We start from the raw sequence: 27,106 nt of genomic DNA, 5'->3' as shown, positions 1-27,106 counted from the left end.
ACTTTGAAGCAGCAGTATACATAGATATGCCTAAATCTTTTCCCTTACAGTAGCATGGAATAGTTTATGGACACATACTTAAAATTCAGGAAAAATATATCTTTGTGTTGACAGTGAAAGTGCAGTAATTGGGTTGCACATACTTGAACAAACTGGAATCGCAACTCCTTCACTCTAACGAAGTTCCTCTCAAAGGGCACTTTGTATACTTGCTTCATTCGGATTGCATTTCTCCTTAGAACACGATCAATTGTGGAGAGAATGCATTGGTGGATATTGTGGAACAGTTGATTGTCCTGTGTTATTCTTTGCTGAATTTCTTTGAGGCGGAGGGTGGACCACCATGTCAACAATGGCATACTCTTGTTCAATTGAAAGAGGTCTGGTTCGTCCACCTGAATGTTCTTGAACTTCATTTCTGAAAAATGTTTGGACAAGCAGGAACATTTACTGTAGAAATCTAGACCTATGTCAAACAAGACTAAATGGACTCTCATTGTAGAAGTAGAATGGTAAAGTTACTTACCGGTTTTCCCTCTGAAATGTGCGGATAATTGAAGCTACTGTAGATCTGTTTATATTGGGCTGAACTCTCTGCCCAGATTCTCTCAGTGAGAGACCATGATTTATGACATGGTCAATAAGTGTTCCTAGTCAGTCCTTTCTCTTACATCCTCAAATCTTCTTTCTCTTTCTCCTACATCCTCGGCTCTTCTTTCTCCTACATCCTCAGCTCTTCTTTCTCTTGCTCCCACATCCTTGGCTCTTTTTTCTCTTGCTCCTACATCTTCAGCTCTTCTTGCTCCTTCTCCTACATCTTCAGCTCTCCTTGTTCTTTCCTCTTTCCTCTTTCTCTTCCTCTTCTTCTTCATCTTCTCTCTCTCTACACTGTCCACCAACTCTCAGTCGTACACCTTCCTTTTCCAATGCTCATTCTTCTTCTTTTAATGTCTTTTCTCCTCATTCGTTGAGGAGAAACTAATTGTGTTGTTTTTCTCTTCCCCTTTTGTAGTTGTTGTAATTAAGACAGTGTGTGAACAATTAGGAAATTGGCTTTTTCTGTGCAAAAAAAAAAAAACGGACTATTTTACAATTCACAGAGTTTTGGTTGTTGCGTTTTGAAAATGGTACAAAAATGCCTGTGATCTTTGTGAAGACCAATGAAAAAGCTGCAAATGTTTTTTCTGATATATTAAAGATTTGGTGCTGCTGTGATAACATTAGGGAATTTTGTGCACAGTGTTTTGAGAAAATTATGCTTTTGATTTGTAATTTGTATGAAATTAAGGAGATTTTACTATCTGTTTAGGACAATTACAAAGTGTACATATCACTGTGTTAAATGTTTTGAGAGCAGTTACCTGAGTTTGGAGAAATGTACCAAATCGATTGAGAAAAACTGTAATGGACCATTTTTTTTAAATACTTACACACTAAAAGTGTTACTTGAGGCCCTCTTACCGAAACCATTCACTTCATGAATCTTCAGACCAAGTTTGCAAAACTGCCAGCACATTATATGCTTTACAATCAGTTTGCATTTGTAAAACAAACTTTTTGCAAAATGCTAAATACAGTTCTCTGCATTAGATACATCATTTAAAACTAACATCTCTTGCGTATCATTTAGGCCCCGTCCACACGGAGTTTAGCTGTATACATAAAAATTTTGTACCATATCAGCGTTTCGTCCACACGGATCCGGCGTTTGGGGAGGATGAATCCGATATTTTTGGAAACCGGGTCCCATAGTGGATAAATCTGAGAACGACACCCTTGCGTTTTCGTGTGTACAGCCAATCCATATATTTTGTGAAACGGTGATGTCATCACACCACATCACCCACGGGAAAGACTTGAAAGGGATACAACTACGGGCACTGGGCATGCGCACATCAATATTGCGTAATTTAATTCCGGCATTTGCATTATTGTAAGGGTAGGTTTAGGGTTGGGGTAGGTGAATGCGTTAATAAAACACATCTGGTAAGTAGCACATTTATTTATTGTTATTTTATTGTGAGATTTTGCCTCACTTCCTACCATTGCTGTACCCCTTCTTGCCACAACTCTTCTTCTCTGTTTTTAGTGTGTTTCGGTGGCAGAATTACAGCGCCACATACTGGCCTGGCATGTATACTACATCGTTTTGAGCCGGTTTCAGCGCTCTCGCGTACACGCGGATATTTCTTGAAACGAGGGGGAAAAAAAGATTGGATAGGGAAAGCTCTGGCTTCGTATGGAGCTGCCATTTAAATTCCACAATCATCACTCAATTAACTACACCCCAACGATCATGTGTGAAAACACATACATAAATTGATAATTTAGAAATCAAAACTCAATGTTATCAAAAAAAAAAAAAGTTACCCTTTTATCCTAGTGTAAATATACAATCCATTAAAAATAGAGCACAATGTACTGTAATAATTTTACAGAACTTTCCGTATTTATTTTTTACAGGTGTTTTACCTCTATTTTGAATTTCACATTGCTTTGTGTGTTAGGGTTAACAGAAAATTCCGTAAAATTACTGGATAATGTTGGGGTAATAAGCTGCCAGTACTTTTTCTGTTATTTTTCTATGGATTAATTTTTTACAGTGTACCTAATTTGATCACTTAGAAATCAAAACTCAATGTTTTGAGAAACAAAAACATTTTTGACCCTTGCATTTCTGTTTATTTTGTAAATATATACTCAGTATGAATACAAGTCAAGTCACCTTTATTTCTGTAGCACTTTACACAATACAGATTATTTCAAAGCAGCTTCACAATAGTAACACATTCAAATTCTGCTGTAAAGCAGCTCTAACAAGCCAATAGTGCCATTATTCAGCTCAAGTCAGTTCAGTGTGGATTCAGTTCAGTTCAATCACTGTAACGTTTATTACAGTTTTTTAACTGCTTAGATACTAAAAGTGGAACTCATTCACTCATATACCTAATCTTTAGACCAAGTCTGCAAAACTATTGCATTACACTTTAAACTCAGTTTGCTACTGTAAAACAAACTTTTTGCAAAACTCTAAACACAGTTCTCTAAATTATACACATCATTCAAAACGCTTCAGTTACTTACGTAACCTGAGAAGAGGGAATGAGTATTGCGTTTTGCTAAACGCTATGGGGAATTTCCTTTCCTCGAGATTTTGAAGCAATTTTTTTTATCCTAAAAATACTATGCAAAACGCAGTGCAGCTGCACAGCTCTCAGCAGGAAGCAGCTGCGTGCTGATTGGCTGTGCCACTGCTACTGCAGGAACCTATGGCGAGACCGCTGGGCGGGACGGACCAATCAGGTCCCTCTAATATTCCCGCCACAAGGGGCAGCAGGATTTGCATAGCTAAGGGTATAAAAGACCCTGTCTCGCCAGGTTCGTCAGGTTAAATCGACTGAATCGACTCCCTGAGCAAGCGAAGCACGGCAAGCAAACGCAATACTCGTTCCCTCTTCTCAGGGAACCGAGGTTACGTAAGTAACCAAAGCGTTCCCTTTCGAGAGTACTCTCGTATTGCGTTTTGCTAAACGCTATGGGGGACCAATGCAAAACGCCGTGCTCGCTTAACGGCTCTGATAGCCTGGAGAAACCATTCCCAGGCCGACCTAAGTGGGCCCGTAAATATGATATTCGTAGAAGTCCCCAATATGAGCCAGACCTGAGTCAGGCTATTTCAATGAGAATATCACACAAGATATATGTATATGTATAATATATATATATAGACCAGACAGAGTCGAGTCCTATAAGGAAAGTGTTTATGACTTATACAAATACTTAACCCAGACCGGACTATCGGGCCATAAGGGGTTAATATGTATTATACGGCAACAATCCCAGCCTGTAAGGCAGGGACATCCAATTATAAAATCTGATAAAAGTGGACGGGGAGGCCCAGCCTGCTGCCGCACAGATATCATTCAGTGAAATGCCAGTAGACCAAGCCCATGACGAGGCCTTGCCTCTAGTAGAATGGACTTTGATGCCTATAGGGCAGCTGAGATATTTGGACTCATAAGCCAGTGAGATAGCGTCCACTATCCATTGTGACAAGATCTGCTTTGTAACCACGCACCCGCGGGTGCGGCCGCCAAAGCACACAAAGAGCTGTTCAGTTTACCTGTAAGCAGCGGAACGCTCTATGTATATTCTCAGCGCTCTGACAGGACAGAGCAAATAAGCATCTTCCTCATCTAACGATGATGAGAGTGCTGAAAGTGAAATAACCTGTGCTCTGAACGGAGTTGAAAGCACTTTAGGTACATATCCATGCCTTGGTTTGAGGACGACTTAAAGAGTCGTTTGGCCCAAATTCCAGACAAGAGACGTTCACTGAGAGCGCGTGAAGATCACCCAATCGCTTAACTGATGCGATCGCTAGCAGAAAAGCGGTCTTGAGTGATTGGAGCTTTAAGCTCACCAAATGCAGAGGCTTGAATGTTGAGCCTTTCATAGCATCCAGGACCGTGGACAGGTCCCATATAGGGACTGAAGGGGGGCTAGGTGTGAAGCCTTCTAGCCCTTTTGAGGAAGTGCACAATAAGATCGTTCTTTCCCAGTGACAGTCCATTCACTTGAATGTGGTGCGCTGCTATAGCAGCCACATAAACTTGAGCGTGGAGGGGGAACGACCCGCGTCCAGTAGCTCTTGTAAAAAAGTGAGCTCTTCTGACACTTCACAATTATGTGGGGTCAAGCTTCGTGCTTTATACCAGTCCAAAAAGACTGACCATTTGCCTGAATAGAGCCGCCTGGTCGCGAGGGCTCTAACTTCAGAAATAGTGTTTAATACACTTTCAGAGAGGTTCTCATGTACCCGTTGATGGGCCAGGCATGAAGCGCCCATTGATCAGGACGGGGATGCCAGATCTGCCGTTTCGCCTGCATGAGGAGGTCTCTCCTCAGCGGAATTGGCCACGGAGCTGTATCTGACATCCGACTTAGCAGTGAGAACCAAGGTTGATTTCTCCAAAGCGGGGCTATTAAAAGCACAGCGCATTCGCTCTCCCTGATCCTCTCTATAACCTGAGGTAACATTGAGATTGAGGGAAAAGCATAAAGAGGAAGGTTGGGCCATTCGTGGGCCAATGCGTCCTTGTGTTTGGAGAAATATATTAGGCATTGAGCATTGTCTTGCGAGGCGAAAAGATCCACTTTTGCCTCTCCAAACAAGCCCCAAATTGTCTGAATCGTTTGTGGGTGAAGAGACCACTCTGCTGGGGACACTTGCCCCTGGACAGCATGTCCGGACCCAGATTCAGAATGCCTGGCACATGAGTCGGTCTCAGCGAACTCAGGTTGTGCTCCGCCCATATTAGGACTTTTTCCGCCATTGTGTGTAGACCAATAGATCTTAGACCGCCCTGGCAGTTTATATAGGCTACCACTGCCCTGCTGTCCGTACGGATCAGGACATGGTGGTGCTTTATGTACGGAAAGAAAGCTCTTAGCGATAGCGTGACTGCTTTCATCTCTAGACAGTTTATGTGAAGGCTCTTTTTCCGAGTCTGACCAGAGACCGGAGACTGGCCTGCCCTCGTAAAGGGTTCCCCAACCTAGGTTGGATGCATCTGTCGAGATAACTTTCCACTTCGTAACAGTGCCCAAACTCACGCCCGTCTGATACTAGACAGGATTTTTCCAAGGAGCCAGAGCCAACACACAGCTGTGGTCTACCGTGATTTGTAATCGGCCCGAGAGCCATGCGTGAGCTGGAACGCAGCGATTCAGCCAGCGCTGTAGGGGGCGCATGTGTAACAGACCTAGTCTGAGGACTGGCGCCGCCGAGGCCATGAGACCCAACATTCTCTGAAGGTGTTCGAGAGGAGTGTATGCACCGGACCTGAGGGAAACCGCTCGGTCCTGAACAGAAAGCGTGCGCTGTGACGTCAGTCGCACGTTCATCTGTAGTGAGTCTAACACTGTTCCCAGAAACGAAACGTTCTGTGTGGGAGACAATGAGCTCTTTGCCACATTGATTCTGAGGCCCAAGCATTTCAAATGGTTGAGAAGCCAAGATCTGTGGTTCAATAACTGTATCTCTGACTGAGCTATTATGAGCCAGTCGTGGAGATAGTTGAGAATTCTCATTCCCCGAAGCCTCAGCGGGGTTAGCACCGCTTCCATGCACTTCGTAAACGTGCGGGGAGCCAGAGATAGACCAAAGGGTAACACCCTGTATTGGTAAACTTTCCCCTCGAAGGCAATCTCAAGAATGGCCTGCGATGGGGGGCTATTTGTATGTGAAAAAAGGCATCCTCTAGATCCACAGTGAAAAACCAATCTCCCGGGCGAATGTGCACTAGGATTTGTTTCATTTTCAACATTTTGAATGGCCGCTTCATAAGGGCCTTGTTCAGATGTCTGAGATCTAGAATGGCCTGAGACCACCGCCCTTCTTTTGGCACAAGGAAGTAGCGACTGTAAAAGCCTGACTCGCTCTGTGAGGGGTGCACGGTTTTCACCGCTCCCTTTATTTAACAGTTTTGATATTTAAGTTCGAAGCACGTGACTCATGTCACTTCTCACCGCTGTCTCTACCACAGTGCGAAAGCATGGTGGTCTACAAGCGAACTGTAGCGAGTAACCTTGTTATTATGTTCAACACCCCTGTCGAAATGCCGGAAATAGCCTGCCAGGCCTCGGCTTGCGAAGCCAGGGGTTGAATTAATTTGTGGGGCTGGTCACTGAGTAACAGGGACCGGTTAGCCCGGTTGCATTGTGCTAGTGGTACTGTGAGAGGCGGCGTGCACTGAATGGCGACGCACGCTTTATTTGGGTCGCCATGGAAGTGGCGCTTACCAAGGAGATTGTGTTTGTGTACAGGAGAGCACGTTTGCTCACAGGCTCGTAGACTGTGGAAATAATGTTCCCAGCCGCCTGAGTGCAGGGGGCCGGAGAACGCAGAATAGTGGGCGAATGCTTTGTTTGTGTCGCCGGGGAAATGGTGCTTGTGGACAGGCGAGCGCGTTTGTTTACGGGCTCGTCGATTGTGGGAATAATGTTTCCAGCCGCCTGGGTGCAGGGAGCTGGGGGACATAGGGAAGTGCTTGAGTATAGGGGTACAACTTTGATGTTGGCACACTGCCTACAGATGAACTCGTAACACTGTGTTAGGATAGTGTTACTGTAAAGTGGATGCATTCTTGCAGATTAGTCCACGTGCACACTAGCGGCAGGGCTCTGCCAGTCATGGATAGCACATGCTCTGCAGGCGCGGGTCTGACTAGCCACTAGAAAAGCTCTGATTCATTGTAAATAATGTGTGGTGGCGTGCACTGTATAGTGGGCGCCACTTACATTAGAGTACTCGCGGCGTAAGCCGGCGAGCGAGTTCACAGAGGTAACCGCATAACAGCGTTAGTGTGCAACCAAGCATGTTTGACCACAGGCTAGTTAATTGCAATATTACATCTCCAGTCACCTGAACCAAGGGAACTGGGAGAATATCAGGTTTATTGAGTGATTTTGAGGCATTGAATTAACAGTGCTTATGCAGGAGTGCACACTATGTAGTGGACACATTACCTACAGTGTTGAACCACTCCAGCCGCCTGAATAGAGGGGACTGGGAGAAGTGATATTGTGGAAAAAGGCGCAGGCTTGGCAGCCATTTTACGACACCGTTATGCTCTAGACGGAGAGCGCGTGTTATGACGTTATGCGCGTGTTACACTCTCCTCTTCTCTCGCTTCCGTCGCGCTGGGATGCGCCGCGGACAGAGAATGTTATATCCCTGCCGCGCTAATGGCGCAGCAGACATACAGAGCTTTCCTCTTCTCTCGCTTCTCTCGCTCCGTATGTCCGCGGCTTTATTTGAAGCGGCGGAAGACTAATGTTCTCTGTTCGCGGCGTAAAAACACGCGGCGGACACGAGAGAAGAGAGGTGGAGAGCTAGTAAGCTCTTAGATGTGGCGTTGCCAGCAACGAAGGCGGAGACCAGGTTGGAATCCGGCGTCCTCAGGCTGCAGGGATTGGCTGGTAGCGTTTCGACGGCGGGCTTCAATCAATCCAGAGCTCAGCGAGGTGAGTCACTGAAGAAGAAATAATCTGACGAACCTGGCGAGATAGGGTCTTTTATACCCTTGGCTATGCAAATTCTGCTGTCCCTTGTGGCGGGAATATTAGAGGGACCTGATTGGTCCGTCCTGCCCAGCGGTCTCGCCATAGGTTCCTGCAGTAGCAGCGGCACAGCCAATCAGCACGCAGCTGCTTCCTGCTGAGAGCTGTGCAGCTGCACTGCGTTTTACATAGTACTTTTAGGATAAAAAAAATTGCTTCAAAATCTCGAGGAAAGGAAATTCCCCATAGCGTTTAGCAAAACGCAATACGAGAGTACTCTCGAAAGGGAACTAACAGCTCTCGTATTTCATTTTGAAAACACTACCATATAAATGCCACACTCATATGATACCTACACCCAATGATCATTTGTGAAAACACTTATACATAAATTGATCACTTAGAAATCAAAACTCAGTGTTTTGAGAAAGAAATTATTTTAACCCTGAATGTAAATTCTGAATATATAGTTGTAAATCCTGAATATATAGTTGTATATATATATATATATATATATATATATATATATATATATATACTGTATATAACTTTATATTCAGAGTTAAAACTATATATTCCGATTTATATATTCAGAGCAGAGCATGTGAGCAGGGAGCGAAGCGGCTAATGTTTCCTCTAGAGCGGAGGGCGCCTTTCTGAAGATTCTTGCTCTGCTCGCTCAACCCAGAATGCCCTGAACATCAAAGTTAAGAACGAAGGAGACCTATGCTCAGTTGAAAGGGTGTGTGGAGAAACTGAGTTAAAGCTACACTGTGTAACTTTTTTAGTTTATTCTTAGCTAAAAACACTTGGTTCTTTCAAAAAAATATATGTGCTCATTAATGTATATTTACTTTTTTCAAGTAAAAAGTATTCTCGTAAGTTTATAATATGCCATTGAAAATACATACGGGTAAGGGGTTCGAATGCAGGTCGCCATGTTGCCCCTCCATCTTGAAAGTACATTAGCCAAAGAGGGACATACCCGTAAATTCAAGCTTCGCCTTTCGCGTTTTAACACTCGATAGCACCGTGTCGAATGTGGACGAGGTCGAACTGGAAGCCATGTTAATCTTGGACTAAATCGGCCACCGTAGGAGTTAATGCGAAATCGGAATTGAGAGGAACAGAAACTAAAATTCACTGGATGGTCATATACCATTTCACCACTAGATGGGGGAAAATATCACACAGTGTAGCTTTAACAAAGTTCTTGTTCATACTTTGTTTTGGGGTAAAAAATACCTTTGCAGCGTTACGTTACAGTTTTTTCCAACTGCTTACACACGTTTTCAAAACCATCTCTCCTTTTTTCAAAACTCTACACACAATTCCCAAAACTGCACACACAAAATGCAAAATGCCTCACTTCTCCTTCAAAATGTAACACTGCATTCAAAATGCCATAAATGCATGTCAGAAAGAAGCATTTGCATCAAATGGCAAACAGTTCTTTCATAATAGTAATTTTTTGGATATAGCATGCAAACACTGTTGTTCTAAATCTAAAGCTCAGGCTTATATCTAAATTTCAATACAATGTTCTACAGTGAAAGTAATCTGCTGAGAGGGGTAACAAGTACACTCTAAACACAAATGCAATGTAGAAACAGAAAATATTTATTAGGTCAAACATTACTATTGTATACAGTAGCATACAACAAAACCATAAACATATATAAACATGTGAGGAGTGTATGTGTGACCTGGTGAATAAGTGTAGCATTTTGATTGGTTGTGTTTGGAAAAGGAAAGCAAGTCACTTCCTGATATATTTTTGTGTTTTAGGTAGAGAATTATGTGTAGCGTTTTGAAAAAAGTGTTTTATGTAATTGAAAACTGAGTCAAAGGCTGAGAAATAGCTTATGGTTTTGGAGATTTGGTGTGTAGTTTTGCACTTTGAGTGAGGGGTATCAAAAATCGTGTGACATGAACAGATTTTGTGTGTAAGCATTTGGAAAAAACTGTAATGACAATATAACTGTAATGCAATCCCGACGCATGCTGCTGAGAGCGGCGTTTACATTAATGTGCGATGCATACTTTCCTCTCAACAACAAAAACACACAAATATGGAAAAGAAAATTGTAAGAAAGCGTCTGATCTGATCTTAGTGATGTGGATATGTTTGCACCAGCTCTGTAATTCAGCACTATCCAGTCAAGTAACGTTCCCTACTGTGATTGAGACATGTATTCAAGAAATTTATTAAAACAAAAAGACGTATTGTTTCTGCCTCAATTTAAGGGCGGAAACATGGGTTTGTTTGTTACGCACTTCAATCCGCACTCGACATTCTTGGTTTTCTTCTCATTTAGGCCTATTAAATCCAGGCAATTGGTGGATGAAATATTGATTAAAATTAAGATATAATTTATACTAGGGCTGGGTGATATGGCTGAAAACTGTATCACGATATAAGGGTTTCATATCGGTCGATATCGATAATTATTGATATGTTTTATGATCCTCATCGGAGGAATTTTTCCAGAAATAAAATGCATAATTCTTTCGTCTCAGGGGGATATGAGGGGGGAAAGTACCATAATTTGAATATACTGCCGGGTTTCTATTGATACAAAGCCTAATGCTAAACCACTGAAGTGACCCTTTAAAATAAGGACCAGGAGAAAAATATTTTACATTTCAACATTTTTATTTTAAACTTAACCTTCCTCTGATTATAATCCCCTCAGTTATAAAGGCAGAAATGTCAACACAACCATGGAAAACACTCAAATAATTAAAATATAAACAAGTCTCAAATTTCGATTATCTCTTAAAATTAAGGTGCAGTGCCTCCATTATTTATTTGTAACTGTTACCGTTTAGATGCTTTTGTATCATAAGGCACTGATGCAGAGTACCTCTCCATGTAGTTTCAAAGGCTGAATCTGAAATTACCCCCTATACCCTACATTGGGCACTATTTGAGGGGACAGCCATTTGTAGTGGTGTCCAAAACGATAGTGGATGTTATTGAGTGCACTCATTCTATCCCACTTTGCACCGCAATAACGAATGTACAGCCGATGTACACACAGTGGCTGTCCGAATTTGCTCACTCATTTTCATTCACTCCTTCAAGGGAATTATATTAGTTGACTAACGTAGGGAATAGTGATTGAGGGTTTAGGGGCGATTTCAGATTCAACCAAAGTCAAGAATAGCACAACGGCGAGCGCGTCGAGTATAAACACGTCCCCAAACGAACGAGGCACGCGCGCTGTCAGCGGAGTATAACAAGGCTGGTAAAACAAGTTTGTGGTATTACCAGTCTTGGTGGGGACGACAGTCTTGCAGACGACATTGGTCTGACTACAGTCAGACTTATACAATCCAAAAAACTGCCATACTGGTGAGCTGACTTGTTTCCCTGTTTTATTAAAAAATTTCCTTGCTCGCTGCGGCACTCATTTTCCACTTATCACTCCACGCCGGTTCTGTTTACTGAAGAATGAATCAAACACGAGACAATTGTTTTCTCGCCCAGCCCTAATTTATACAAAACGAAATTCACTTAAAAAAAAAAGGATTTCTATAGAACAAAACTTAATGAAGTGGTCAAAATCATGTCTGACCCACTCCATGTATCCCGACATTGCACATCTTAGTGTCTTACTCATGCTGTTTACTTTTCATAATCAACACAGATGAAATAAAAAATGAAAAAATATAATATTTTATTCTTTAAACATAAATATGAAACTAAATAAGCTACGTTTTCTCTAACCCTGTACAACGAACACGCCGGCGCATTCTGATTTTTCCTTAATGACAGCGGAAGCAACTCTGTCAATTTTTGGCCATACAGATTAGTGTAGGACAACTACAAAGGGTCTACTTTTATTTGTGTACATTCACAATAACACCAAAACCTTGTGCTTTTAAAATAAAGAGTTTTCAACTGTCTCTGTATCCACGAGAATCTTTCTGAAACTCAAAAATGAACTGAAACTATATATTCAGGATTTACATTTATATATTCAGAGTTATAACTATATATTCAGGATTTACATTTATATATTCAGAGTTATAACTATATATATATTCAGGATTTACATTTATATATTCAGAGTTATAACTATATATTCAGGATTACATTCATATATTCAGAGTTACATTTATATAGTCAGGATTACATTCATATATTCAGAGTTATAACTATATATTCAGGATTTACATTTATATATTCAGAGTTATAACAATATATTCAGGATTTACATTTATATATTCAGGGTTACATTGAATTATTTCCTGTTTGGTCCCCCATCTATATATATATATATATATATATATATATATATATATATATATATATATATATATATATATATATATATATATATATATATATATATATATATATATATATATATATATATATATATATATATATATATATATATATATATATATATATATATATATATATATATATATAAAATACAGTAAAGTTGACTTTCTGACTTGGCTAACCCGTACAAGCCAAGTCAGAAAGTCAACTTTATTTCTAAAGCGCTTTATACAATATAGATTGTTTTACATCAGCTTCACAATAGTAAAAAATTACAATTTGGATGTAAAGCAGCTCTAACAAGCCAATAGTGTCATTATTCAGCTCAAGTCAGTTCAGTGTTGATTCAGTTTGGTTCCATAACTGTGTAAAATTCATCAGTTGTGCACCCATACTGTATATACAGTGTATTTGTGCATGAAAAACTCCTGTTCACTCCACTGCACACTGAACAAGCAAAAAAGTACACTGTAAAAAAAAGTCCGTAAAAATAGGGCACAATTATAAATATGAAGGAATTTTCCCTATTGTTTTTTTACAGGTATTTTTCCTGTATTCTGAACTATACATTGCATTAGTTTGTGTTTTAAGGGTTAACAGAAAATTCGTAAAATTACTGGATAATGTACTGGCAAAAAATTACCAGTAAATTTTCCATTTTTATATTTTACAGTGTAGTGTTTTAAATTTGTGTTGTGTTTGAACATGTACTGTTCATATCTGTGTCTAGTTTGGCTTGTATGTGGCTAATTATTTAATGGTTTGTGTGTAGAATTACTGTGAAAAAACACCAATGTTAGAAGATTTAAAACATGAAGTGAATTAAGTGTTTGATTTTGAGAGAGATCTGTGACGTTTTGCATCTTGTGTGCATGTTATGTAGTTTTGTGTGTAGAGTTTTGAGAAATGGAGCCATAGTTTCAAAAATTAAATAAAATAAAAATTAAAATAGTGTTTACTTAGAATAACTTAACTGGAGATTTTAAAGAAAATGTGATGCTAATGTGTTGGCATTTTGCTAGATGGTTTCTTTCTAGCTCCAAAGAGTCTTTATGATATTCTGGTCCTGTGTGACTATAACCCTTCTTTAGAATAATTCTATAGGATGTTTGCTTTTTTACCACCTTCCAAATGAGTTACAAGTTGTAACTATGATCACACAATTTCTATAGCACAAATATTGTGGGAAAAATTACCCTACTAAATACTGGAATGGGTTATATGACAGTTTGTGCCTTAACAAGCACCACAGAAAAATCTAATTATTAATTATTACATTTAATGACATTATTGGACGCTTTCATTCCTTTTCTTTTCAGGTACCTGCATAGAAATAAGCAGCTGACAAGACTAGATGAGAGAATGTTTGCTGGGACTAGTAGTGGGCCAATGCTCCTGTGAGTGCCTTTTGTTTCTCCTAAAAACACTTGAGATTCTGTGTCTGTAGGTCCCTCTGAGATCTTTTACTCAGGGATTGCAGCCCTTGGCCATAAATGGTTTTGTTGTATTTAGGGGAACAGTGTTCTGGAAAAAATAAAAGATTAGATTGTATTATTATGCTTTAATATAGAGCTGTTAAAGATGACTTTTAAATATTTGGTATAATTAAAAAAAAAGATTTGATCATGTGTCATATCACTAAAATACACCAAAACGACACTTATTATTTGACACTCTTGGTGGAAAACATTGTCTAATGCTTGCCCTCTCTTGGAACATCAAAACAAAGGTTGTTTTACTGATTAAAGATTATGTATTACTGTTCAATACAGACTTCGTAAAGCTAGCCTACTATTCATTGGTGTTACTAACTTTAAATTTTTTCTGTAAGTGCAAAAATATCTTCTCATCTGAAGGTTGACCATAGTAATGTCTTATCTGACTGCTAATGTGGGCCTGCTGACATCAATAATGTGGCCTCTCAGCTACCCTCTCAGGAGTCAGATCAGTGTGAAATCATTGCTATGAAGTCACTGGCTAACTATTTAAAAATGACAAAATCAGACAAGCAGGCTACATTTTTTTATTACTTAATTTTAAACTCATGTTGCACAATAGACTCTTTGGAACATTGATAAAACAGAAACAACAACAAACTCATATTATAATGGATATTTTTGTCTCTCGGGGTGTGATGATCCTATAGGGAGGATTGGTGATTTTGTTTTTTAGGGAAAAATAAAATAGGCAAGTGAGAAATGGGATTATTTGATACTGAAACTGCTTACCTGTTTTCTTCTTATCCAGAACCTGCTCTATGTTTCAGTGAAACCACAAAAAAGAACAGCCACACCATTCACATTCTCACATCACAAAACAAAACAGGAACCACAGCTTACCCTAAGGCTGCATTTACTCAGCAAGGCCTAATGCACAGATAGTCTTTTGATCCATTTTTGGTCCCACTTGCCCACATTCATATAAAAATGAACCAACTGTTTACAATATTGTGCCAAAATACACTGACTGATAACAACACTACACTCAAAAAAAAAAGGTTCTATATGGCACCAAAAATGGTTCTTGGCTCGTAATCATAGGGGAACCTTTTTTAGTGCTATATAGCACCGATTTTGGTGCTTCAGTGGTTCTTCAGCGGTTCTTCAGAAGTTCTTCACCGGTTCTTTGACTAAGGTGCTATATAGCACCTCTGAAGAACCAATGAAACACCAAAATTGGTGCTATATAGCACTAAAAAAGGTTCCCCTATGATTACGAGCCAAGAACCTTTTTTGGTGCCATATAGAACCTTTTTTTTTTTAGAGTGTAGTATTAGTTCTCATAGGTATAGAATATTAACGCAACTGAATATTATATTGTTATTGCATGTTCATGGTCTTAAAAGTATCTTTAGAGGCCGACAAAATGTCAAGAGGTTGACAAAAAGCCACAGCTTTTGATTTGGTAAAGTGAAATGTCTTCATAAACAGCAAGATATATGTAACCCTTTAACGTATTGTAATTGTTACATTGACCCACAGATTGAATAAACAGGTGATTTACAGTTTTTTTACAATCGCTATGACAATTTTTTCAATACTTTTAACAAATTTTCTTAAACTCTTAACGAACCAACACACCTGCGACACACAATTGGCAAAACGGTTAATTTCATGCTCAAAATCCCACATTGTAAACTAAACTCCAACACTAATTTTCACAATACAATAATACACTAACACAATACACTATGTCTACCAAAACCCTAACCCTGTTCTCTTCCAACAGGAACATTTAGTCAATCATAGCACACTGTCATAAAAACACTAACACTAGATGGGATTACAGAAACTGCATTATTTTATGTGTCAGGTCGGCCTTTTATACAATAGACAGTATATTTTATTGATCATAGATTATGTTGTTTGAAAACTCTCCACATTTTTGTTTTGTTGGGTTTAGTAAATGCATGCATTTTGTTTCTTTTGCTGCAGAAATTCGATACAAAAAATGAATGACCCATCTCAGAGTAGCTTTATAGAATGCCCTTCAGTTTTATTTCATTATCAGCAATCACCATGTTGACAATAGCAAGTTTCTGTTCTTCATTTACAGTTTTTTTCAATTGCTTAAGCACAATTTTGAAAACAGGGCCTGGTTTGTCAAAACACTACACACAATTACAGTTTTTTACAATCGCTATGACATTTTTTTCAATACTTTTAACAAATTTCCTAAACTCTTAACGCACCAACAAACCTACATAACGCAATTGCCAAAACGGTTAATTTCATGCTCAAAATCACACATTGTAAACTAAACTCCAAAACTAATTTTCAAAATACAATAATTCACTAACACAATACAATGTCTACCAAAACCCTAGCACATTTTCTCTTCCAACAGGAACATTTAGTCAATCATAGCACAATGTTATAAAAACACTAACACTAGATGGAATTACAGAAACTGCATTATTTTATGTGTCAGGTTTGCCCTTATAGACAGTATATTTTATTGATCATAGATTGTGTGTCTTTTGAAGCCTCTCCACATTTTTGTTTTGTTGGGTTTAGTAAATGCATGCATTTTGTTTCTTTTGCTGCAGAAATTCAATACAAAAAATGAATGACCCATCTCAGGGTAGCTTTATAGAATGCCCTTCAGTTTATTTTCATTATCAGCAATCACAATCTTGACAATAACAAGTTCCTGTTCTTCTTTTAGGAGCTTTCCTCTGCCCCCTGAAGGAGGTAGATGTTGAATCCTTAGATAGACAAAATACAGTTAGGGACCAGAGGCATAAAGTCACTGTAATACATGGTTAAATTATTTACACTTTGCAGTAGGAGAAGCCCTTATACAATATCCTACCTGTTGGTTTCTTGAAAAAATCTGGATAATAAATTCCACTATGTCCCAGCTGAGATTTGGCTATACTCATTTACCAGCCCCTCTGTATGATAGCCTGTGGTTTATGACATGGTCTATGATAGTAGCTCTTATTTCAACAGTTACCCTAATTCTGGCCCTTCTTTGAGCATTCTAACACCTCAATCTCTACCTTGCCCTTGTCCAGGCATTCCTCTCCCTTGCCTTGATACTCATCTCCCTCTCCCTCATGCAGGCCTTTTTCTGACTTTCTTTGTGTTGCTCTATATTGTTCCTTTTTCACACAAGATCAGCCCAAATAGGCCCTCTTTTACTGAATACCATATGGTCATGTGAAAGAACATCGACACCTGAACAATTCCTAGATGGGAATCAGCTGTGATTTATATATTTGCACAAATTCAATCAGCTGTTTATCAGTACCAATGGGCATACAATACAGGGGATATATTTGTGTTTCAATTCTCAATATAAACAGCTGTTTACCTTGACTTTAGCCTATAAGGTTAGGGTTTAGAACAAGGTGTTATCTGTTCTGACATACAGTGTTTAAGCATTGGTAAATTTGGCAGTAAAAATCCATTGTTTTTGTCTTGGTTGAGCTTGTGTGTAAAAGAAGTTCAAGCATTTTAAATTTGTGTTAACTATATGCATTTTGTGTAAAAGCAGCAATAAATGTGTTAATTGTATAGCCTACACAGACAGATGTTGTGCTAACTGTGTTAAGAGTTTAGGAAATGTGTTAAAAGTATTGAAAAAATTGTCATAGCGATTGTAAAAAACTGTAACAAAACCCTACACCAAAGTAGCACAACACTTCAGATCATTTGCAAAATGGAACACTTTTGTCAAAACTATACACAACTTTATAAAAACAATATTTTGTTACCATACGAAACACACACATTTCATTTGGCATCAATCTTTTTGAAGCAGTTACACACTGCTTTTGCTAACCTAAAACACTTTTAGCAATTCTCCGTGATTAGAGTACTGTAAATGAAGTACACAGAGAAAGTGCAACTATACAATAGTTCACCAAACACTACACAAGACCAGTACTGCATATTGATGAAAATATTTATTTCTCTCCACATTGTAAAATCATTCGATTCATTCATGCATTTTCAAAGGTTTGTTTTGTATATCTGCTGAGGTTGGGCTGAAGTCTCTGTCCAGCCTCTCTCAATGTCAACCCTTGGGTACTCAGTAGTACCCATGGGTACCAACGTTGCCCGAATTGCATCTGATAAATTTGGTCCCCGTCTTCTTTGGCCACATCCTACTCCAGGTCTACCTCTTCCTACCCCCTCTTTCCCTCTCATCCCCCCTTCCCCTCTCTTCCCCTCTCTACCCCTCTCATCCCCCCTTCGTCTCTACCCCCTTCCCCTTTCATCCCCCCTTCCCCTCTCCCTTCCCTCTCATCCCCCCTCCCCTCTATTCCCCTCTCTACCCCCTCTTTCCCTTTCCCCCTCTTCTTCTCTTCCCCTCTCATCCCCCCTTCCCCTCTCTTCCCCTCTCTACCCCCTTCCCCTCTCCCCCTCTCCCTTCCCTCTCATCCTCCCTCCCCTCTCTACCCCCGTCTCCCTTTCCCCCTCTCTTCTTCTCTTATCCTCTCATCCACCCTTCCCCTCTCATCCCCCTTCCCCTCTCTTCCCCTCTCTACCCCCTTTCCCCCTCTCTTCCCCTCTCTTCCTCTATTCCCCTCTCTACCCCTCTTCCTCCACGGCCTCCCCCTCTCATCCTCACTCTTTCTCTTAAGGCCCGGGTATACTTCGGCCGTCCATGTTCGTGCACCATCCGCATGACAAATTTCGAGACCCCGCAGACAGTCTGCTTGCAACAGCGCATGCCCCAGCAGTACAGAAGAGTCCACTAGGTGGCAATACGCACAGTATTGAGCACAGTGTTCAGCCGTCGAAGAAGAGTGTGAAAAGACCGGTTTAAAAACAACACGCTTGAAAAAAAAGAGAACATTTTTGATTCTTCAGTGTTTCTTCCAAACTATGTTGCAATGGTGGATGCACTACAGTTCTTCTCCGATCATGCCCAGCGAATGTCCCGTTGATGACAGGACTCAGTGCTGCCCTCCGATGTCTGGTAGAGCATAGACATTTTTTTTACTGCGCATGTGTCGAACGCGATCATCCGCGCGCATCTGTGGTGTAGTATAGGTGTGGTTCATAGGTGTGGTAATTTGATAGCCTAGAAATCTAGACGCACCCTAGCGGCAGAAAATTTATTTTGCAGCGAGTGTAGTCTAGCAACTCTCGGTAGACCTGAGAGCTGGAAAAACCAAACTCTTGTCAGGCCAATCACAGCGTGTGTAGAGTCAGTGGACGGGCTTAACATAATGACGGCACGTCACGGCAGAGTTGCGAAGGTTCTGCGTGCTACTCGTAAACAAAGAAGCTGATGAACAGCGGTCTTTCGACTCTGGAAGACTTGGAGTTAAGCTTTTCTTTGAGAAAAGTACAAAGAACGGCACTGAAGTCATTCTTAAGAAAAGAAGATATGTTCGAAGTTTTGCCTACCGGATACGGCGAAAGTCTATCAACTAACGTTAGCTCGGCTTCACCTTCTTCTTTGCTCTGGTTGGTTGTGGCGCTCATGGCGCTATCCAATTGCGTGCAGAGGGAATTTGAAAGACAACCATTTATCCCGCCCCTCGGATTGAGCCCTGTCAATGGTGAGTTTTCAGACCCAACATCTTGATGTGTGTCTGGCTTGTCAGGCTAGTAATTTGACACTCAGTACTTTGGAATTGCAAGGAAGTGACATCATGATATACTTCTGTGTCTGATGTATACAAGTGTGTTTAGTGTTTTGCTTCTAGTGTGTTCCCTTCTAAGTATGACCTGAACCATTTGAGGACCATTCCAGAAAGCCCAACCCAATTTTCTAGCCTGTCAAGAAGTATGTTGTGGTCAACAGTGTCGAATGCAGCACTGAGGTCCAGTAGTACCAGAATTGATGTTTTGCCTGTATCTGTATTGAGGCGAATATCATTTATAATCTTTATGAGCGCTGTCTCTGTGCTGTGATGCGGTCGGAAACCAGATTGAAAATTGTCAAAGTATCCATTTGAGTTCAAGAATTTGTTCAGCTGACTGAAAACAACTTTTTCAATGATCTTGCCTATGAAGGGCAGATTTGAGATTGGTCTGTAGTTGCTCAGTATGGAGTTATCCAGATTTCACGAAGACTGTTTTTATAAATGTTGTAATGGACTACAAGTTTTGTCTTTCGCCACATGCGTTCAGATTTCCTGCATTGTCTTTTCATTAATTGCACTGCTGTTGAGTTTCTCCAAGGTGCTTTTTGTTTGCCACTCTTTTTTCTGACTTTCACAGGAGCAATATCATCAATTACACCCTTAACTTTTGAGTTAAAAGAGTCAAGGGATAATTCACCCAAAAATGAAAATTAGCCCATGATTTAACTCAAGTCATCCTAGGTGTATATGACATTCTTCTTTCAGACGAATACAATCAGAGTTATATTAAAGAAATGTCCTGGTTCTTCCAAGCTTTATAATGGCTTTATAATGGCTGTGAATGGCTGCTCCTGTTTTGGATAAATAAATTGGAGCTGGTCCAAAACGCAGCAGCTCAAATTCTTACTTGAACCAGGAAGAATGACCAGCTCCCCAGTACTTGAACGATCTCTTTACGCTTTATACTCTATCACGTCTATTGCACTCTCAAAACTCTGGCCAGCTGATAATACCTAGAATATCAAAATCGACTGCAGGCGGTCGATCCTTTTCCTATTTAGCACCTAAACTCTGTCTCTGACAGTCTTCCTTGCATTGTTCGGGAAGCAGACACACTCTGTCGGTTTAAATCTAGACTGAAAACATCTCTTTACTATGGTATACACATAGAACATTATCAATTTATATTATTCAAATCAGTTAAATGATTGTTTTAGGCTGCATTAACTAGGTCAGCCGGAACCGGGAACACTTCCAATAACACCTGATGTACTCGTTACATCATAAAAAGAAAGGCATCTACGCTAATGTTAATCTCTCTGTTTATCCCGAGGTTTACTGCAGTCAGCCGGATCCGGGCCGTATCCAGATCAGATGGCAGACCTGCGCATAGACATGACCAACGCATCCCTGAAATGTCTGCAGAGACCGTGTCAATTAGGGTGCTTTCACACTTGGTTCGATTGCCTGGACCGTACCCGAGTTCGATTGCTCCCCCCTCCCCCTGCCCCCGCTGGACTGTGTTCATATTATATTATTTGGATCCGAACCGGGGTGCGTTTGCGTCATCAAATCAGCAGCTGTTTACCCGGTTGCTTAGTAACGACAGCGAGCGTGAAGGCGGCAAAATGCATAGCGTTGCTCACCTCACTTTTATATTTTAGTTTTTTAACCGTTGGTTTTGTTTCTAAAGCTTCAGTACGTAATGGCACTTGCGTCTATATGCCGCAAATGTACTGCAATGCTCTAAAGAATGCTGAAGACGAGCAGAAATTAGGTTTACAGCTCTCTGTTTGCAGTATGTCAGTCATGCTCGTCAGGAAAATGAGTGAAACACACACAAACACACATTTTTATCAAACCATACGTCATTAATAGCGGTTCACTTCCGCGATTTAGTACGATTGCGTTCACATCAGCAGCGAACCGTACCGGAGTTCACATGAACCGTACCCCAGACCACCCTTTTTAAGCGGACTCTGGTACGGTTCGCGGGTGCGCACCCGAGTTCGGAAGACCGTGTTCACATCATCCAAACGTACCGAACTCTGACGTCAATCGAACCCGGGTGCGCACCAAAACTGCTAGTGTGAAAGCACCCTTAGACTCCCCCCTGTAATTGCTTCATCGACACGACTTCCTCAATAAACCCGTCTCTGGCGTGTTGACTCAGATCCTTCGAATATTCCGATCTAATATGACTTGACCTGTAATGTTGCCAGAATCATAATCATACACTGTTTGTTCGTTTGCCAGTGGAGAACTGGCACCCCGACTGAGCCTGGTTTCTCCCAAGGTTTTTTCCTCCATTATGTCACCTGATGGAGTTTTGGTTCCTTGCCACCATCGCCTTTGGCTTGCTCATTTGGGGACACAAAATGTTCAACTATATTACTGATCCGCTCATTTCAATGATCATAACAGTTTTTTTCAGTTGCTAAGAAGCATTTGCCAATTCTTAAAATACTTTTTCTAAACTGTTAACACAGTAACACACAATTAGCCAAATCGTTAATTTTCTGCCCAAAACCACATTTTCTTAAAGAAATACAAACTCTACATTTCAAAATGCAAAAAGAAAAAAAACTTTTAATATACACTAAACTCTATCAAAACACTGCAAACCCATTTCAAAATTGAATCATTTGGTCAAAACTCTAGCACTTGTTTTCTATCCAACATGAACACATGGTCAATCATAGTGTAATGACTGTCAAAATACTAACAGTTGGTGGCATTACAAAAACTGCATTACTACTTACTATTACAGCTCTATCTGTATAGAATAAACAGAATGAAATCCATTTTTTTGAATTATTCATTCAGCTGTGTGTGAATTAATGGTGCATTAGATAGTATGTGTACAATATACTATCTAAATGTGATGAGTCAATACTTTATAGAATGTACAACTGAAAATAAAAACAGTAAGTGACAGATTTGCTGCAGTAAAGGCTTTATTAGCAATATGAAATTTCTGTCAGTGATCAAAAAAAAAAAAAAAGTCCTGTTCTAATCTATACGATCTTCAGCATTTGACCACATGTTCTCGTCTACATCACATCGTATGTTGTCTCTCGCTATACACCTTGGATAGAAACACTTTGCATCCCTTATCCACCCCTGACAGTCTTCAATTGAGATGTCTATGCAGCCAAAATCCATGGCATCCAGAAGGGACATTTGGTCATGTGGCCGATGATCATATGCTTTCCACCTCCAAGCCGAAAAAAAAAATCCTCAAATAGGGTTGAGGAATGGAGAGTACGGAGGAAAAAAAAAAGGGAAATCACTCTTGGATGTGCTGCAAACCAGTTTGGGACTGCATGTGAATGGTGGAATGCTACATTGTCCCATGTAATCACAAATGTCCTCTTGTTTACTCCCACCTGTTCTGCTTCTGGCACCAGTTGTTGGTGGAGGTAATCTAAAAACAAAAGGCGCTTGGTGTTGTAGGGGCCACTCTGGCTTTTCTGCAGGACCAAACCAGCACTTGAGATTGCAGCACACATTGTGATGTTTGCTCCTCTCTGACCTGGCACATCAACGGTGGACCTTTTCCTAATTACATTTCTTCCTCGTCTACGGGTTTTTGTCAGGTTAAACCCTGCCTCATCTACATAAATGAATTCATGCAGTGTCTGATTAGCCTCCAACTCCATAATTCTCTGAAAAAAAAAAAAAAAAAAAACCAAACAATTTTTACATAAATGCTTTCCACTATGTGGGTGTGTTTACTTGTAGAGTAGCTATAGAGAATAGTGAAAAAAAGTAGTGGAATAGTCACTGTAGAATCAGACATGGTGTATAGACATCATACCTGGACGTATTGGTGCCAGAGTTCCTTGACCCGATCACGGTTTCTCTCAAAGGGAACCCTGTACAGCCGTTTCATCCAAATTCTGTGTTTGGTCAGAGTCCGAGCAATGGTAGCCAGGCTGATGCTTTCCACATTCTGGAATACCAGGTTGTCCTCTACAATTCTGGTCTGAATTTCTCTCAGTTTTATAGCATTGTCAGCAATGACCCATCCTACAAGGGCATGTTCTTGGTCTTCACTGAGAAGCTTTCTTCCCTAGAGCGAGGAAGTCATTGTGTCCTTTAGAAGAACAAAAATACAACACATCTGTATTTGTAACTCCTGGTGGCCAGCAGTTACTGTAATACAGTAAATAGCAACTGCATTGAGAGCCCTCATGAAATGCATGACTTACCTGTTGGTTTGTTGAAATATCCGGATAATGGAAGCAACAGTTGACCGCCTGAGATTAGGCTGGACTCTTTCACCAGCCTCTTTCAATGATAGTCCATGGTTTATCACATGGTCTATGATGGTGGCTCTTATTTCATCCCTGACAACAGCGCTTACTCTCCTTTGAACAGCAGCACGTATTCTTACTCCTCTCCCCCTACCTCTCCTTCTCCCTTGTCCTGGTCCAATTAGTTCTCCCCCTGGTCCAACTAGTCCTCCTCTCCCTCGACCATCTAGTCCTCTTCCTCGTCTAACTAGTCTTCTCCCTCGTCCAGACATTTTATTTCTTTCTTTTTTTTTTTTTTTTGCTCCTCTGTGTTGTACTGTGTTGCTTTGAACAAAACCAATCCAAAGAGTGCCTTTTTATTTTGTATGTCCATGTAATGGAAAGTCTTCAACACCTGGCTATGTCTCTGATTGAGATTGGAATCAGCTATGTCTTACTCTAATGATCAGTTAATTTAAAAATGCTTATCAGCTGTTTGAATATTTTTTTTAAATATTTGTTTCAATACTTTTGAGCTGATATTGTTGCAGAAGGAGAGACTTTATACTATATCAATGGTTTGGAACATTAGGTCTTCATTTTTGGCATGTTGCGTTTAAGCATTTGTAAAAAATAAAAATAAAAAAAAAGACTATAAAGATCTATGATTTTGGTATTGGGTGTGGTTATATGTAAAGAAAATGTAGGCATTCTAGAAACGTGTTAATTGACTGCATTTTGTGTGAAAACAACATTAATTGTGTTAATGGTATGGTCACAACAGACATATGTTGTGCTAATTGTGTTTAGAGTTTTGAAAATGTGACTACAGATTGGACAAAAGGATGGTAGCAATTGAAAAAACTGTAAGAGATAACATTTTCAAAATATGATTTTAAATGTTCTCATTATTAGATAAAATAATTATTAGATTAGATAGAAAAATAAGATTTTAAAAGTCATAATTGTGAGATAAAAAGTAAAAAATACAACATGCTAAGTCATAATTATAAGATCAAATGTTGTGAATATGATTTTAAAAGTCTCATTATTAGATAAAAAGTCAAAAAATATGACATGCTAAGTCATTGTGAGATGAGCATTTGAAATTAGGACTTTAAAAATTCTGAGATAAAAAATTCTAAATTTTGGATTTAAAGCCAGAATTAAGACTTAAATATCTAAATTATGATTAAAAGTCCTAATTATGAGATAAAAGCTGAAATTAGATTTTAAAAAGTCTAAATTATGACCAAAACACACACCAATACATTTAAGAGATTAAATCATGCTTGTTATTTTATTTTTTAGAGGTTTTTTCCTAAAACATTTGATTTTGACATCTTAATTTCAAAAGGCTATATCTTAAAAGTGATAAAAGATAGAGACTTTTTGTAAATTAGAGAAATATTAAGGATGATCCAAAGTTTATGTAGGGATTACATTTTCCCATCGAATTTGCATATTATGACGTCATATGGTGGTGGCCATCGTGGGTTATAGAATTTTCATGAAAAGTCACGTTTAAATTATAAAATGCAGCGCTTCTTTGCCCCCAAAATGTCCCTCACCTTCTGTATGCTATATTGCACAATACTGAATGCTCAGGTAAATAGTATATAGTAAACAAACTGTGTAAATCATTACTAATAAATGGTAGAAACAAACCGAATGCATGTAGCGGTTGGCCTTTTGCTGTAGAGATTTTCCATTTACTACATACAGTAGGCACTCTGATTCCATGTATGGGGCACATATATATTATTCATATGACACACAAACACAAGTAGACAAGACCTGGGGCCTGTACCATGATGGTAGTTTAACAAACTCAGGGTTACAGGATTAGTTTTGAGTTGACAAAACCAAACCAATCTATTCAGGCTTTGTTGGTCCCATGATGCTGATCATCAGCTTTCTCTGTCAACTCAGGCTTTGATCCTGAATTTAGGAGTTTAGCTGTGACATCAGTAGTGAACAGCCAATCACATGCTGTGGATCAGTGAAACTGAGATTCATTTCTCTCTTCTGCAGAATATTACATGATTGAAAAATATTAAGAATTTAAACAAATAGACAGGAAGAAAAGAGCTGTCTATGAAAGAGGATAACTTAAAGAAATATATTATACGTCAATGCAAGTAAAAGTTATGAAGTTAGTTTAGTTGATATATAGAGAGAATTGAACATTTAAGATCACATGTAGTCATTTTTATAGCTTTATTTATTGATTTTAAAGCTTATTTGTATGACCTTTATATAGGCTATTAATATTAATTTTAACTAAGTGCCTATTAATAATTGATTAACTAAAATATATAAGGGTATAATTACATAAATTATATCTAAATCATTCAAAAGTATTATTATTATAAATAAGCATTGTTAAAAGCCAGACGCGTTAGTCTTTAAAAACCATTCGCTATAGTGACCTTTAATTTGGATAGAAACAGAGGGATTGACTTTATTGCATCAGAGGCGTGTCACTTTGCTCACAGCTGATTGGTCCAATTTCAGTTTGAGATGTCTTATCCAGAACATAACCTGCCCTGGAGCAGGTTAGCCGTGGAGAGTAAGTTACTATGGAGATGAACACGGCTAAAAGCCAAACCACTTTAATGGTACCTAAAACCCAGGATTGGCACAAACTAAGCTTAAACATATCTGGCTAGCCAGCTAAACCGGCTTCATGGTATAGGCCCCTGTTTAGTTCAAAAGCTCACTCACCACGGCAAGGCAGAGATCATGAGTGAGATGACGAGACAAGACGAGAGACAGACACGCACGCACCCGCCGAGTGTGCACAGTTTGGACTACTGTCATTGTCATTGCGACTCCCCACCCTGCGTCCACGTTGTCCCCTAACTGTCCTATGAATACTTCGACCTCGTCTAACATACCCAGTGGCATTAGACAAAGTCTCCACCACAATACTGTCGCCGCGATTGCGGAGAGGCACATGGTCAGAAGACAAAGCTTCATGGCTAGCGCGGTAAAAATCTCCCGTCTCGTTCCCCACAACACTAACACACCTGCTATCTTCACAATGAACACTACGACCCCGGGAAACATTGTTTCCACCACTGACATTGGGCAAAGGACCATCTACATTGGGCAAAGGATTCACCGTTTGTGCTTGGTGTAGGGCTACAGTTTCACTTTCAGTATCACCATCATCTTCTGAAGGCAGATATTCCCCTTCAGAATCAGGGTCCGCGAATAGAAGACCCAACACTTCATTGTGGGTCAGCTTTATTGATGCCATTAGAAAATTATAATAATCTAATGCAAATACTCGCTGACGTTGACAATACTGCTCTGATAAAATGGCTCACTCGCACACTAGCTCCGCGTTTGTTCGCACTGATTCAATGCGCTCTTGCTCGAAGATTTTGTATAGAAGCAGACGTTTTTTTTAGTCGGGGATGAAGTATGACATGTCTGCCATGTAGTGGAGGG

General features: G+C 39.8%; 1 protein-coding gene across 1 annotated transcript in view; it reads left to right on the top strand.

Moving 5' to 3' along the window:
- tshr (thyroid stimulating hormone receptor) overlaps nt 1–27,106 on the top strand; it is a 133,353-nt gene that overhangs the window by 101,693 nt on the left and 4,554 nt on the right. Inside the window, exon 8 of the mRNA XM_079831674.1 lies at nt 13,681–13,758. Coding sequence (XP_079687800.1) covers nt 13,681–13,758 — 78 coding nt within the window. The remainder of the gene's footprint in view (nt 1–13,680; nt 13,759–27,106) is intronic.

The sequence above is a fragment of the Gobio gobio genome (genome assembly GCF_949357685.1).
Source record: "Gobio gobio genome assembly, chromosome: 12".
Lineage (NCBI taxonomy): Eukaryota > Metazoa > Chordata > Actinopteri > Cypriniformes > Gobionidae > Gobio > Gobio gobio.
This window is presented reverse-complemented; position numbering and strand designations above follow the sequence as displayed.